The sequence below is a fragment of the Cebidichthys violaceus genome, unplaced genomic scaffold, assembly GCF_023349555.1.
Source record: "Cebidichthys violaceus isolate CVI_PGR_0920_01 unplaced genomic scaffold, fCebVio1.0.p SCAF_65, whole genome shotgun sequence".
NCBI lineage: Eukaryota > Metazoa > Chordata > Actinopteri > Perciformes > Stichaeidae > Cebidichthys > Cebidichthys violaceus.
The window spans coordinates 147,501-161,498 of record NW_027176872.1 but is presented as its reverse complement, the minus strand read 5'-3'; the positions used below and the strand labels follow the sequence as shown (position 1 = coordinate 161,498).

The 13,998-nt window shown below is 41.0% G+C and overlaps 1 protein-coding gene across 5 annotated transcripts in view; it reads left to right on the top strand.

Annotated features, from left to right (window-relative positions):
* The window catches only part of zdhhc3a (zinc finger DHHC-type palmitoyltransferase 3a), a 39,741-nt gene extending 28,346 nt beyond the window's left edge, over window positions 1–11,395 (top strand). For 3 of the 5 annotated variants that reach the window (XM_068734572.1, XM_068734570.1, XM_068734571.1), the window contains 5 exons: window positions 573–697; window positions 963–1,059; window positions 1,597–1,678; window positions 2,786–2,916; window positions 10,334–11,395. In XM_068734572.1, the coding sequence (XP_068590673.1) occupies window positions 573–697; window positions 963–1,059; window positions 1,597–1,678; window positions 2,786–2,916; window positions 10,334–10,540 (642 nt within the window). In that variant the 3' untranslated portion in view covers window positions 10,541–11,395. Of the gene's footprint in view, window positions 1–572; window positions 698–962; window positions 1,060–1,596; window positions 1,679–2,785; window positions 2,917–4,508 lie in introns of all 5 variants that reach the window. The other 2 variants (XM_068734573.1, XM_068734574.1) reach the window with 2 other exon arrangements.
* The last annotated feature ends 2,603 nt before the right edge of the window (window positions 11,396–13,998 follow it).

Sequence of the window (13,998 nt, the reverse complement as noted above, 5' to 3'; positions counted from 1 at the left end):
GATACGTCCAGCGAATCTAAACTGTTTAAACCTAGGATTTTCTGTTTAAACACAGCAACGTTGCGTTCCTCCTTACATGCATATTGAATCACATCGAGTGGCTCAGAGCTTTGGGGTCTCAGGGGTTTAATAGTTTTGGGGGTATCCAGTTGTATTGAAGGAAGTCCCGCCTCGGCATCCCTGGGCTTGTCCAATGAGAGCAGCGGTCCACCAAACTACCTCAGAGTTTCGCAGTTAGGTGTGAAATTGTTTCATTGGGGGGGTTTGGCCCTTATCAACCCCAAATCAGGCTCCAGGTTGCTCTGCAAAAAGGAAGGCCTGATTTCTTTGTCTCAAAGTAGGCTGAGCACATTGTCAGATCCCAACACATTGTTTACCCTGTTCCCCCTGGGGTTTCTCATTGTCATGCAGACAAGTTAAGAATCTTTAGGTTCTTAATGTCTTGATTAATGGGGCTGAACTTTCATAAAATGACAACGGTATGTTTAGCCTCTCCCCACTTAATTCATTGTCATTAATGAGCCGTAAATAACTCTGATGACATCTACTGTGTGCTCATGTTTTTTTGCTAGGGGGCGGTGCCAAAAGGGAACGCCACCAAGGAATACATAGAAAGCCTTCAGTTGAAACCAGGGCAGGTGGTCTACAAATGTCCCAAGTGCTGCAGCATCAAGCCTGACCGAGCACACCACTGCAGGTGGGGCAAACAATCAGACATGGAATACTCATTGCTGCATTCACAATCCCAACCCCATGATTACAGCTGCAGTGTTTTGGTGCAGTGAAGAAGTCATCATAAATACAAGAATAAATGCTCTCAGAATATAGTGCATGTCGCTTTCTACTAATGTTTAACTTGTGCACAGTTGTTTTATTTTTTATCTTGGAAAGTTAAGTCGGTATAGATTTTATTTTAATCTATTTATTTTTCCCTCACACTCAACTTGCTGTCTCTCTCACAGTGTTTGCAAACGCTGCATACGCAAGATGGACCACCACTGCCCCTGGGTCAATAACTGTGTTGGGGAGAACAACCAAAAGTACTTTGTGCTTTTCACAGTAAGTTTCATTATGTTATAAACTGAGCTTTTCACAGTAAGTTTCATTATGTTATAAACTGAAGAAGGTTGCCAATTTTCTGTTTTTCACAATAAACCGTTGCCTTTAGATTGTAGTTAACGTGGAGGTCCTAACTTTTACCGTTTTTGTTTTGTATCCGTGTAACACTGTGCAACTCCTCTTAAAGCCTCGGTTGCACTCCAAAACAAACGCATGCACTGCCAGCGGGCAGATACCACAGACGTATATTAGTTCTGTTTATACTGTCCGCTTGTGGACAATTCTGGACAGTTCCAGATTGCCGGTACGCGGACAGCCTGCACGTGCACCCTCTGATGACAAAATTTACATCACACAAACCCTCGCATACTTGCAGACACGCATTACGCGAGGGTCCGTGTGAAGTGTGATAACTTTGGCTTGAGGAGAATCAGTGCTGCTGAACATTACAGATGCAGATGGGAGGGATTACTGTTTTGCACTGTATGTGATGTGATGTGTCATACTTTAATGTCTTTTTTTTTTTGTTTAATCTAGATGTACATTGCACTCGTCTCTCTCCACTCTCTGCTCATGGTGGTCTTCCATTTCCTCTACTGCTTTGAAGATGATTGGACAAGTGAGTGTTTTTTGTTTTATTTTAAATTGCTTTACTATTTAGCTGTCAATTCCTTTCATTCATCAAAATAAGTCTTTCCTCAAGTACTTTCTATGCTGGCAATGTTCTTTGAAATGTTTGTGTCAGAAAGCACATTATTTATCAGTAAAATAAAACAATATATTACTCTTAACTTGATACAGAAACGTACATATTCTTACAGAATCAGTTTGTATTATTATTATTAAAAAGGACAATTGTTATTATTAATGTTATCTCTACCTATTCAAATAACGTATATGTAGTGTGAAAAAGGCCTGTAGTTGTTTCTGATGTTCTCTGTGGCGCAGCTGCACAATCTGTAGTTCTTCCTCATCCCATGCGAGATGAAGAAGAACTACAGAGTGCTTCTCTCAGCTTTGGTAACTCTGGAGCACGATGCCGCTCAAAAAGTTCCCTTTTCTCGTCGCTTTCATATATTTCCACCGGCGAAAAATGGCATCACAAAATATGAGTGCAGAGACGGCACATTTTCTTACTCTGTAAATTAAGGATTTATTTCGACCAAACCACAGTTGGTGATCATTGGAACAGTGGAAAGACTAAAGACGTGTTTGTTGAGTTTCATTTTGTTTCTGGCCAACTAGAATAAAGTGTGTTTTATGATGAGTTAATGAAGCGATTAAGGTCTTAGTTTGGCGTAAGAGATAAACTTTACTTCAGAAGGTGTAAAGTTTAGGTGTAAGTTAAGTTTTTTTGGGTTTTTTTATAATCCGTAGCAAAAACCGCCACTCCCGCGCAATGCATCCTGGTATATGTAGGCACAGACTGTACAGCTCCGCAGCAGGAGAGATCTGCTGTCTCGGTCAATATAGCAAGCACTGGGGATTTATTTCTTCACTACACTAACTGCATTTCCCCCCTTTACGCAAGCACCATCAGCATGTGACAAGAGGACAAACCTGTTGACAAAAATGCTGCAACCCTTTGCATCCTCACTATACCGCTGCAGACAAGTCAACAGTAGAGCGCAGTAGTTCCTTTATTGTAGTGTGTAGTAGTTCCTCATATGGCCCTCTTCTTTTTGCCCCCTTCACTTCTCTCCCTCCATTCCCCTCCACCCCCCAGAGTGCAGTTCCTTCTCTCCTCCAGCAACAGTCATCCTCCTCATACTCCTGTGCTTTGAGGGTCTCCTCTTCCTCATCTTCACTTCTGTGATGTTCGGCACCCAAGTCCACTCCATCTGTACCGACGAGACCGTAAGTGATCCATTCAGCGGCCCGCGGTCCTCCTCCCATATCTCCCTACTTCCTTCTGCTCTCCTCCCTGCCGCTGCCACCCCCTTCGCTTTTAACGTTCGGCATCGTGGACCTCCTACTTCTAATTCAAAGAATTCTCCTGATGTATAGTAAAGTGCAGTGGATTACTTGCAAGTCTTGACTTTCACCGAAAACACTGTCTGAAAAGTGAGTAACTGCCAAAAAGAAAGAAACTTTGATGTTGAGTGCTTTAAAGGGAAATCTGTGGTGTCTACGATCCATTGTACAAATCAGCCACTGATTTTTAACTTTATACTTTCTGCATTAAAATTCAAAGCTTGACAGGCATATAAGGAACAGTAGCTAATGTCCCTTTCATACAGGAGACTGAGCTATGGACTCCAATGAAGGCACATTCAATGTGTGTCGTAGTTGAATGATTACCAAATACAGTTATATTTCAGTTTCACCTCCCATCTGTTAATATAAGGACCGTCCCTCTTTCATGTTTCGTCTATGTCTCTCTCTTTCTTTGGTGATTTAAGTGGTGTGTACCTGTCGGTGTCATTAAATTATACCTTTACCTTAGACCCCAACCTCGGTCTGAAGGAGGGTTGGCTGATTTATGTTGAGCATTTTAGATAGAGCGCAGATGTTTTAAGGACATTCAGTCTATCCGCTCCACGGCTCTTCATTCTTTGCCCACATATATGGTTTTGGTACTTGGCTGTTTCCCTCATTTTGGCAGTTACCTCAAAAGCACAGTTTTCTATAGTCTGTAGAAGAAAAAGTTGCCCCAAAACTGACGTTTTTCACTCTTTTGAACCTGCTGTCAGGTTTGGCAAATTACATTTTCTGTAAATAGAAATTTTCAAAGAGAGAACTAAATTTAAATATGAATGTTATCTTATGCTATTCATGTTTTAGTTTTTTTAATACCCGTTATGTTTGAAATGTGACAAAATGCTTATTTTGTTTTGTCAGTTTTGCAGGCCATACATTTAACCCGTATGCCACATTTTATCTTCTCTAGCGTGAACAATCAGCTCATAACTTTTTACTTTTTGCTACAGCCACAGAAGTAGTGGTTAGTGTGTAAAACCACTAAGGGATGTACTTAAAAGATGCAAATGTGATTTTTAAAGAAAGGTGAATTTGTCCATGTATCAGTGGAAGAAGGAATCAGTAACTATCCTAAAACCATTCAGCCCATTGTGTGTATTGGAGCTCACCAAGCCAAACTCCCTTTCCTGCTTTGAACTTCTTTTTGTCTGCAACTCTAGGTCAGATATATAAAAGACATTTGATGTCTTAATCAAGGAGAAAGGGCTTTGACATGTAGGGAACATACAACTCACAGAGGGAAACGCTGCAGGACACAAGCAGCTACATTATGCTTGTAGCACAAACCACTGAAATACTGGGTTTTGTGGCCCGGATGATTTTCAGAAAGTTTTCTTTTCTCTTTTTTTTTTTTTTTTTTATATTAAGTGGGCTGAAAAAGAAAAAGTTGGTATTTGGAATTTGGTTTGTGTTGCTGACTGGATCACAAAAAGCACACCAACTGAAGTTTGGTTGTCTCTCATTTTCAGGGCATAGAGCAGTTGAAAAAGGAAGAGAGAAGATGGGCTAAAAAAACTAAGTGGATGAACATGAGGGCGGTATTTGGACACCCTTTCTCCTTTTTGTGGTTTAGTCCGTTCTCCACCCCTGACCATGGGAAGGCTGAGACCTACCAGTATGTGGTGTGAGAGCTCAGCGCGTTGAACGAGGCGAACGGGTCAGAACCAAAGTGGGAAACCTCAGCCCAGCCCCATAGAGCTCAGCTCCTAATGCTGAACACGATTTACATTGTATGTCCCACACATTGGCCATGGACAGCTTCCCATCTGCTTTTTGTTTTGCCATCCAAGTGCGCTCTACATTTATTTTTGTGTTGCCTTGTGCGTTGAGTTGCAGAGAAAAAGAAAGCACTTTCATTTTGCGAATCCTGTTTGAAAACACTGTGATCATTATGTTTCTGTTGCTGTATCAGAAGCCCTTTTCTTTTCTTGAACTATGTTTACTCTTGCTTTTCCTTTATAGAGTTAGTTCAGTTAAATTCCAAAAAAGACACATCGTCTCACTTATGCCCAGTGAAGTCTGGCCATGCTGGTAGTTTTAGCTTTGGGTGTTGAAACCGCCACCCCAATACAATGGAAGACAATGGAATTCAATATATTGCTGCCACTAAAAAATGTCAGAGAAGAGTAAAAAGGTGCCTCCCCCATGTTCCCAGAGCCCAAGTTGATCTGTTCAATTTGCTTGTTTTGTTCAATCAACAAGAAAATTCTAATCCCAGACGAATAAAACACAAACTATCTGCATGGCTACACACCACTAGTGGTAAGTGGGGAAAAATGTTGTCAGATAGTAATCAGTAGTGTTCCAGATATGGCCACTAAAATGGAATGGATGGTTTGTTTACAGTAGGTGAAAAAAGGATAATCACAATCCTTGTGGGAGCCATTCTGAAAATAGATCCATTCGTAAGGCCTTTACACACCGGGAGCATGATAAATAGACAACACGACAATGCAAAATATTCGCACCCCAACCCCTCAACTGACCCAGAGCAGCGTCTGGCAGTCTGGCCATGGTAAAATGTTTTATAGCTGAAGCTATTTTTTTTAGTTTCTTTTAAGTAGTAATTATGTTTGCTGTCCTGGTTCAGACTATGGAACCTCAGATGTCTGTTCCGCACAACTTGTTTGGTTGATGAGTTAATTTGTGGTGTGAAAGCTCAGAAATAATAAGCTCATAATAATGATAATTTTCTGCCGTAATATTCAAGTTCTCGATGGGTGAAGGCCTTTAGGCTGACCCTTTGTAAATGATGCCAAATACAACACTTAAGAGAACAGTTTGCCAGAATTATTTGGTATAATATCTTAGCTATACTAAGTTGTGCAAAACAGTTGTGCTAAGAGTGGCTTGTTTCACCCACTCATACAACACGCCGATCCCATGGTTCTCCCAATACCTTAACTCAGGGCATCTACCAAATCCATTCCCTATGTAAAACCAGTGCTCTGTTTTTACTATTCAATGGGATCATTTCAATGCTCAGTGTACAATACACTGTATGTATTATAAATACAGAGCTGTGACACCTCCCCTCCCCCTGTGAAAAACCCAGAGAATCTAGACTTGGAAATTATTTTGATAACATTATTGGTGTTTAGTGTTGTCCCTGGATCAAAGAATATCTTAGTGGACTAACTAATGATCTGTAAAACTGACCTCTTCCACAAAGCCTCACGCAAAATCTTGTGTTTACCAGAGACATGCTCATAAGTCTCTTGGAAATACGTCATTCAGCATGAACAAAAAAGCAGTCAACTGACACCAAACTGAGTAGACTGATCAACTAAGAGGGGGCAGCCCTAGTGGTGTTCAAAGTGTCCACAACTCACCTGTGAGACACTGGTCAAGTAGACAGTGTCTTACCATACAAGAGAATAGGATTAAAGTGTCTCTTTTTAAGTGTTGTATTTGAGCCTCACATGACGGAGTGAAGTGTCCCTTTTGAGAAACTATACACAAGGCCATAAAAGTCCCACTGTAGTTTAATTGTGTTTAAATTGACTTTTTAAACAGTAGTTTCCAGGTGTGGAACATTCTCCTTGATTCCTCTCTGATACATGCTTGACATGAAAAGCCTTTGTGAGAGTGCAGATATGTATTACCACACACACACACACACACACACACACACCAAAACAAGCCAGGAAGTTTTCGTACGTTCCACCAAACGGAAAACTAAATGTCTGCTTGCTTTGGTCATGGCAGTTTTTGCTGAATCATTCTTGTAATGCTTTATGGGGACATGAAATGTTTTCAGTTAGTACAGATGTCAACCTCATCTTGACTTTGAGCAACAAAACAGATAACACGCTGTCAACAACCATGTCGTAACATATGCTCTTTCTCCCTTTTTTGAGGTGTGTGTGTGTGTGTGTGTGTGTGTGTGTGTGTGTGTGTGTGTGTGCGCGTGCGTGCGCTGTGAGCGCTTGCCAAATTAATTTCACCCCAGTCACATGTTTATTTGGGAAAGCTTTGACATGTATTTCCTCTAAAAAAGGTAAAAGTATTAAAATGTAAATTGTATGAAATCCTATGTGGAGTCAAAGGGATGCGCCATATAAAAATGTATAGCTCTGCATTCATCCGATTGTGCAGCAGCTGGACATAAGCTTGACTGTATTTCTGCACTATAGAGCACTGCAGGAATGAGTCCTAAAACTTGGACATGAGTCAGCATCTTTGCACTTCTGGTTTCCTTGTTTGGAAGTCGATTATTTTTTTTGTAATGAATTGGTCAGATGCCTGATGTCGTCTGTGGCGACACAAGTTTAAGAGATTTTAACGTTGTGTTCTACGACTTAAAATAAGTCAGTAAATACCCCTCTCGTGAATTTAGAAGCATTTACGTGTCTTAAAAAAATGGCGGTTGCTAACAAGTGTCTGAATGAGACTACAAATTTCATCACTGGAACACTAGTCCGCCTGTAGCTTAGTGGTGGTGACGTGAAGTCATGTGACAGTGGTGTAGTTCATTTATAGCCTAACGTTTTTTTACTTCTCGCGATAGCATTCGAGCTTCAACAAATCATAGAAGTGGTGTCCATTTGTGAAGAATTTTTTGGTTAACAAAATATTTAAGTATCATAATCTTTTGCCACAGTTTACTTTCTGCAATAATCCAAAATCCAATGGAAAGATCCTATTGACTTTTTGTCGAGGGAACCAGTGGCATGCTAACTTAATTTTTGGGTTAACCCTAACCCAAAAATAAGTCATCCCTGCACCGCTCTAGTCCAGCCTCCTTCAGAACATTATTAACTTTCATCATTCACATTTACACAAGTACTAAAAATGCTAATTCGCACTTTGTATTTATCATTTAAGATTTTCTCCTGTGTGAACTACTGTTTCTGAAGTGTGCATTTTATTCTCCTATTCTTTGTTTACATGATATGTTATGTATCCTTTTGTTATCCGAATGCATGGTCCAGGTGAAGGTTAGTTTAGTCATGTATGTGAAACATTGCCGGTGAGATGACGCAAAGTCATTGCTGGTGAGATTGACGGCAGTGGAGATGATTTTTTTTTTTATGGAAAATTTTAATTCTTTCTAAATATTCTGGAAATATTCCAGCACATGCACGGAGAATAAATACTTCTCAGTTGCAATGCAAAAACTGTGTTTGCTTGCTTTTTCGAATGTATTTATCTCTCTCTGATTGTGGAGGGCCCTTCTACACCCAAATGTGTGTTTCCACCTCTGTTTGTTGTTTCAGTAAGGTTACAGAAGAGGTTTCTGCTTTTCCTGCATACAGACCTCTCACACCCTGCATTGCTCAGTTTGTCACTCTGTCTTTCATTCTATTCCATATTTACTCTCTGTAAACTGCCTCCCCATTCAATGTTCTCTCTACGCTCATGCATTTGCTTTGGTTGATAACTCATTCTGCCAAAAGCTCTCTGAAGCAGACAACTCTTTGTAATCTTGAGGAGAGGTAAGCTTGCAACAGAGGTCATGTTAGCCGTCCCATCGAGCCTTACACAATCACAAGCATGCTGATTTCAATTTAAAGGCCAAATTACGCTTCATTTCTTCCTCTTTTTTTTTTTTTTTTTTTTTCTGTTTCAGATTCAACCCAACATTATGAATGAATGAGTCCGCTGTGTGTGTAACAGGATGCATGCACCATTTTGACCATTTGCTTCTTCTGCATGCGAGTCATTTTGTACAGTGTTTTAGTAATTTTAGGTATGTTTCTTAGAAAACAAATGAATCAGAACTGATACAAAAGCTTTTAAAGGATAGACTTTTTCCGATTGTTTTACAATACGCATATGTACATTGAAAGAGTAACCACTGCTCCTGTCTATACTGGCCGCAAAGAGATCCTTTTACACGACTACACTGTAAAAGATGGAGGACAAAATACACACAGTCCCTTGCACTGTGTGGCTAATATTTGGCTTCAGACAGCTGAGTTAGACAAAGCAACTGGGAAAAGATAGTCACTTTTTAAAAAAAATCTAGTTTGAACAAATGAGGACATTTCATTGAATGACGAGCCATGCTAAGCTAATGCTCTTACACATTATTTCTCAGATGTTTCGTGTCATAATTATCCATTTAGCATAACCAGCTAGTTTCTAAGAGCAGCAGGGTATACAATGGATCAGAGTAGTAATTTTGGATGGGAAATGATTCGATTGTATTAATTAAAAGCCATTTGATTCTGCTTATCGGTCAGAATCTTTATCGATACCCTCACTGACTCCTAATCAGTTTTCTGTGTGGAAGATGGCGTACACGGCTCAGCTGTTAAATGATCTGACTCCGAACACAATATAGAATGTGTGCCTTACAACATTTGAACAAGTTAAAATACGCCACAATACGCAACCAAGGGGTGAAACGCTAACAGAATGCCTGTAGCTACCTAAAGTCGTTATATTTGAGAATGTCAAAGGATTATTTTAGCACCGTATGTCTACCAGGGGTGCTGTTGATAACTAAAATGAATATGGGATGGGACTGTGATGGGTTAGCTGTTAGCTAGCTAATTTTAGCTATGTGTTAGCAGGGTAATGTAGCTAAGGCACTTGCAAACATAATACTATATAGCTTTCTGATGTATCCACATTCCACTGTAACACAAGTTGCATATTGTCATATGGTTATCCTAAAACTGATATTTTAGGCTCTGACATGCCGACATTGATTAAAACAATTGAAAAAACAATTTTTCAATTGCAACATTTTACACATACATTAATGTTCCTTAATAACTTTGGTGATCTCTAGACTTTTCCTTTCGGGCCACCATTTTTGGTTTTGTACAAAATAACCTAACTGTTGGAATGAATTGCCATGAGATTTGTTTCTCACATTCATGTTTCCTTTACAATGAGTCACAACAACTTGGATGATCCCTTCACCTTTACCTCGGTCCATTATACCCGTCAGCCTCAGCTGTATTTTGTGTCACGCTAGGACGAGATTTCTTTATGGCCAATAAGGACAGGAGGACTGATTACAGTGACAGATAACTCCTTCAACATACATACAACAAATGAGTATTGTGTTAAGATAGACTTGGGAAAAAACGAAAACTTTCCTTTTAATTTAAATCTAAATGCTTTTTTTCTAAGCCTACAAATCATCTTGAGCCTGATTTGTTCTTGAGAAAAAGGACCAGTTAGCTAAAATCATAGTGTGGTGTTGATGTTTCAGTCATCAACCTTGTGTCATCGTTGTGGTTGATAGTGCATGTAGAAAAAGACAACCAGTCCTTTTTTTGGGGGGGGGGACTCGGCTCCGTTCACCCTCAGACCCTCACTGTTGTGTCTTCACCAGGGAATCGAGCGCCTGAAGGGAGAGACCGGGAGGTGGGTGAAGGTGCCCTGCTGGGAGGCCATGCAGACAGCGTTCGGTGGTCCTTTCGCTCTGTCGTGGTGCAGCCCTTTCGCAGGGCTGAGCTGCAAGAGGAGCCCGCCGGAGCATGTCCCCATCCCGCAGGGTAAGATCATCGAGGAGGACGTCATAGAGATACCACTCAACTAGTGCTGCCCGCACTCAGGAAGACATTTTGGAATTTGTGGACTTGAGACTTCATCAGGGCTTTCTAAATAGCGAGAATCCACCTGGAATTTTAATGTATATATATTTTTTATCTCAAAGAATGAATGTATGTGAAAATATTACATGTACGTCTCCTTTCTCTCCCAGTGTTAATGCAGCCGTTTGCAGGGTGTATGTGGGCAGTAAATGTAGATTTTGGGAAAACTTTTACCAAACCAGCATCTTGGTCCTTTTATAAATATTTTGCCACTGTCCACAGAAGAAGGAGTCTTAACACCATGTGGAAATCCTTCATTCCTTCCAGCTCCTTCACTTCTGCAAAATGTTTTCTGACTTGAGGTGAGAAGACGCTGGATTAGGACCTTGTTGAGTCGTTTCTGGTGAACACCACTAAAAGTAGCACTAATGTGTCACTGGAGCAGTTTGCTTTAACCAATTTGTCGTCTCCGATGCCTTTCTGAGTTCACCTTTCTGCCTTCTCTGTCCTGACAAGGAGACAGCAGAGTGGGGAGAAAACACTTTGTGTGACGTATTGTTCACACTACTAATCCGTCCAGTTCTGGTATCTGAAGATACCGTTTTAGACGGTAATGGACTTCATGCAGAAGAAGTTGTTGTATAATTGAGTAATCCGCTGGATAAGGGCTTTAAAAAGGGTGCTGATGTTGTTTTTTTATCACGTTTTCAATATTTTAACATTGTGTGGGTTTAATTTTTGAATTCTAAATTCTATATAAATATTTCATGTCTGTACGTTACGAACACTGTTAAAAAAATTGTTGCTGTTAATAATAATCAAATAAACGGCATTGAAATGAGAATATTTAAAAATATTTACAATAAAATGTATCAAATTAGAACTTGACTGTTGGCTGTTTGTTTCAATAGTCTGACAGAACAGGAATGGTATCAGTTCAATATATGCACATTCATCGGGGCAAAACAGGACGAGCAACCAAATGCTTTTTTTTTTCATTGCATTTGGTTTTTAGCTTACAGAAAATGTTCTAAATATTTAATTGTTTCTCTGTGCAGTGCTTTATAGATATATAGATGGATGGATGGATGGATGGATGGATGGATATATATATGGATGTATGCACGACCTGCGTGCGTGTCTGTTGATCTGTGTGTGTGTGTGTGTGTGTGTGTGTGTGTGTGTGTGTGTGTGTGTGTGTGTGTGTGTGTGTGTGTGTGTGTGTGTGTGTGTGTGTGTGTGTTGACCTGCGTGTGTGTGTGTGTGTGTGTGTGTGTGTCTGGGGCGTGGCTTCACTGATCGGAAAACTTGGAAAATGGCTGACGTTTAACATTGTTCCATGTCATTTTACTCTGTCAGATAGGCAGCCCTTAAAAGCTTGTTATTTTTGTGTCTTTTTTTTAAAGCAGAAAAGATGCTAGGCTGTTGACTGAAATATATGGAGACATTTACTTTTTTGGCTCATATTTTGCATATATTTTTAAAAAACTTCATTATTTCTGGGGATGTGATCTTAGAGTGTTTAATATCTACTTTACTGTATATACAGTATTGTGTGTTTGTGTGTTGGAGAAACTTTGAATATTGCTTACTGCCTTGTGCTTTCTTCGACAACACAAAATGGCTGAATAATAACTTTGTGATAACTTCGCTGACCTGTGGGTGTGTTGACCTGCTTGTGTGTGTGTGTGTGTGTGTGTGTGTGTGTGTGTGTGTGTGTTGACCAGCGTGTTTGTGTGTGTGTGTGTGTGTGTGTGTGTTGACCTGCTTGTGTGTCTTGAAATGCGTGTGTGTTGACCTGTGTGTGTGTGTGTGTGTGTGTGTGTGTTGACCTGCGTGTTTGTGTGTTAACCTGCGTGTTTGTTTTTGTGTGTCTGTGTGTTGACCTGCGTGTGTGTACGTTTGTGTGTGTGTGTGTGTGTGTGTTAACCTGCGTGTTTGTTTTTGTGTCTGTGTGTTGACCTGCGTGTGTGTATGTCGATCTGCGTGTGTGTGTGTGTGTGTGTGTTGACCTGCTTGTGTGTCTTGAAATGCGTATGTGTGTTGACCTGTGTGTGTGTGTGTGTGTGTGTGTGTGTGTGTGTGTGTATGTTGACCTGCGTGTGTGTGTGTGTGTTGACCTACGTGTTTGTGTGTGTGTGTGTGTGTGTTAACCTGCGTGTGTGTGTGTGTGTGTGTGTGTGTGTGTGTGTGTGTGTGTGTGTGTGTGTGTGTGTGTATGTCGATCTGTGTGTGTGTGTGTTGACCTAAGTGTGTGTGTTTGTTGAACTGCGTATGTGTGTGTGTGTGTTAACCTGTATTTGTGTTTTGGTGTTGACCTGCGTGTTTGTGTTTTGATTAACGCGTGCGTGTTGACCTGCGTGCGTGTTGACCTGCGTGCGTGTGTGTGTGGTCGGAGTACCTTCCAAATGTGCTGCTAGCTTACCTGCTAGGAAGACCTAACAATGGCTGACATTTCAGATCGTTCCATGTGCTATTACTCTGTGACACAGATTTGAATACATTGTGAGTTGATTTGCTGGTTGCTTTCATCATAAATGTACTACTATATTAGGACATTTGTGTTAACATACAGTCGTGTGGGTGTGTGGGAAACTTTGAATATTGCTTATTGCCTTGTGCTTTCTTCGACAACACAAAATGGCTGCCAGATAACTTTGTGATAACTTCGCTGACCTGTGTGGGTGTGTTGACCTGCTTGTGTGTTTGTGTATTGACCTGCATGTGTTGACCTGCTTGTGTGTTTGTGTATTGACCTGCGTGTGTTGACCTGCATGTGTGTTTCTTGACATGAGCGTGTGTGTTGACCTGTGTGTGTTGATCGGTGTGTGTGTGTGTGTGTGTGTGTGTGTGTGTGTGTGTGTGTGTGTGTGTGTGTGTGTGTGTGTTGACTGCATGTGTGTGTGTGTGTGTGTGTGTGTGTGTGTTTTGACCTGGTTGTGTGTGTGTGTGTGTGTGTGTGTGTGTGTTGACCTGCGTGCGTGTGTTTTGACCTGCGTGTGTGTGTGTGTGTGTGTGTGTGTGTGTGTTGACCTGCATGCGTGTGTTTTGACCTGTGTGTGTGTGTGTGTGTGTGTGTGTTGACCTACGTGTGTGTGTGTGTGTGTGTGTGTGTGTGTGTGTTGACCTGCGTGCGTGCGTGTTGACCTGCGTGTGTGTGTGTATGTGTGTGTATGTCTGTTGACCTGTGTGTGTGTGTGTGTGTGTGTGTGTGTGTGTGTGTGTGTGTGTGTGTGTGTGTGTGTCTCTAATAATTAGCCCCTAACACACAGGTGCTCCCATCAATCACCATGGCAAGCAGTGACACACATGCACCCAAGCACACAGGTGTGACATGAGCTCGTTAGTGCAGTTGAAGAACACAGAGACACCGAGACACGCACACACATGACTTTGAGGTATTCAGTCACTTCAGTCACATTATGATAATGTCTCACCCCCCCCCTCTCACCCACCCTGCCCC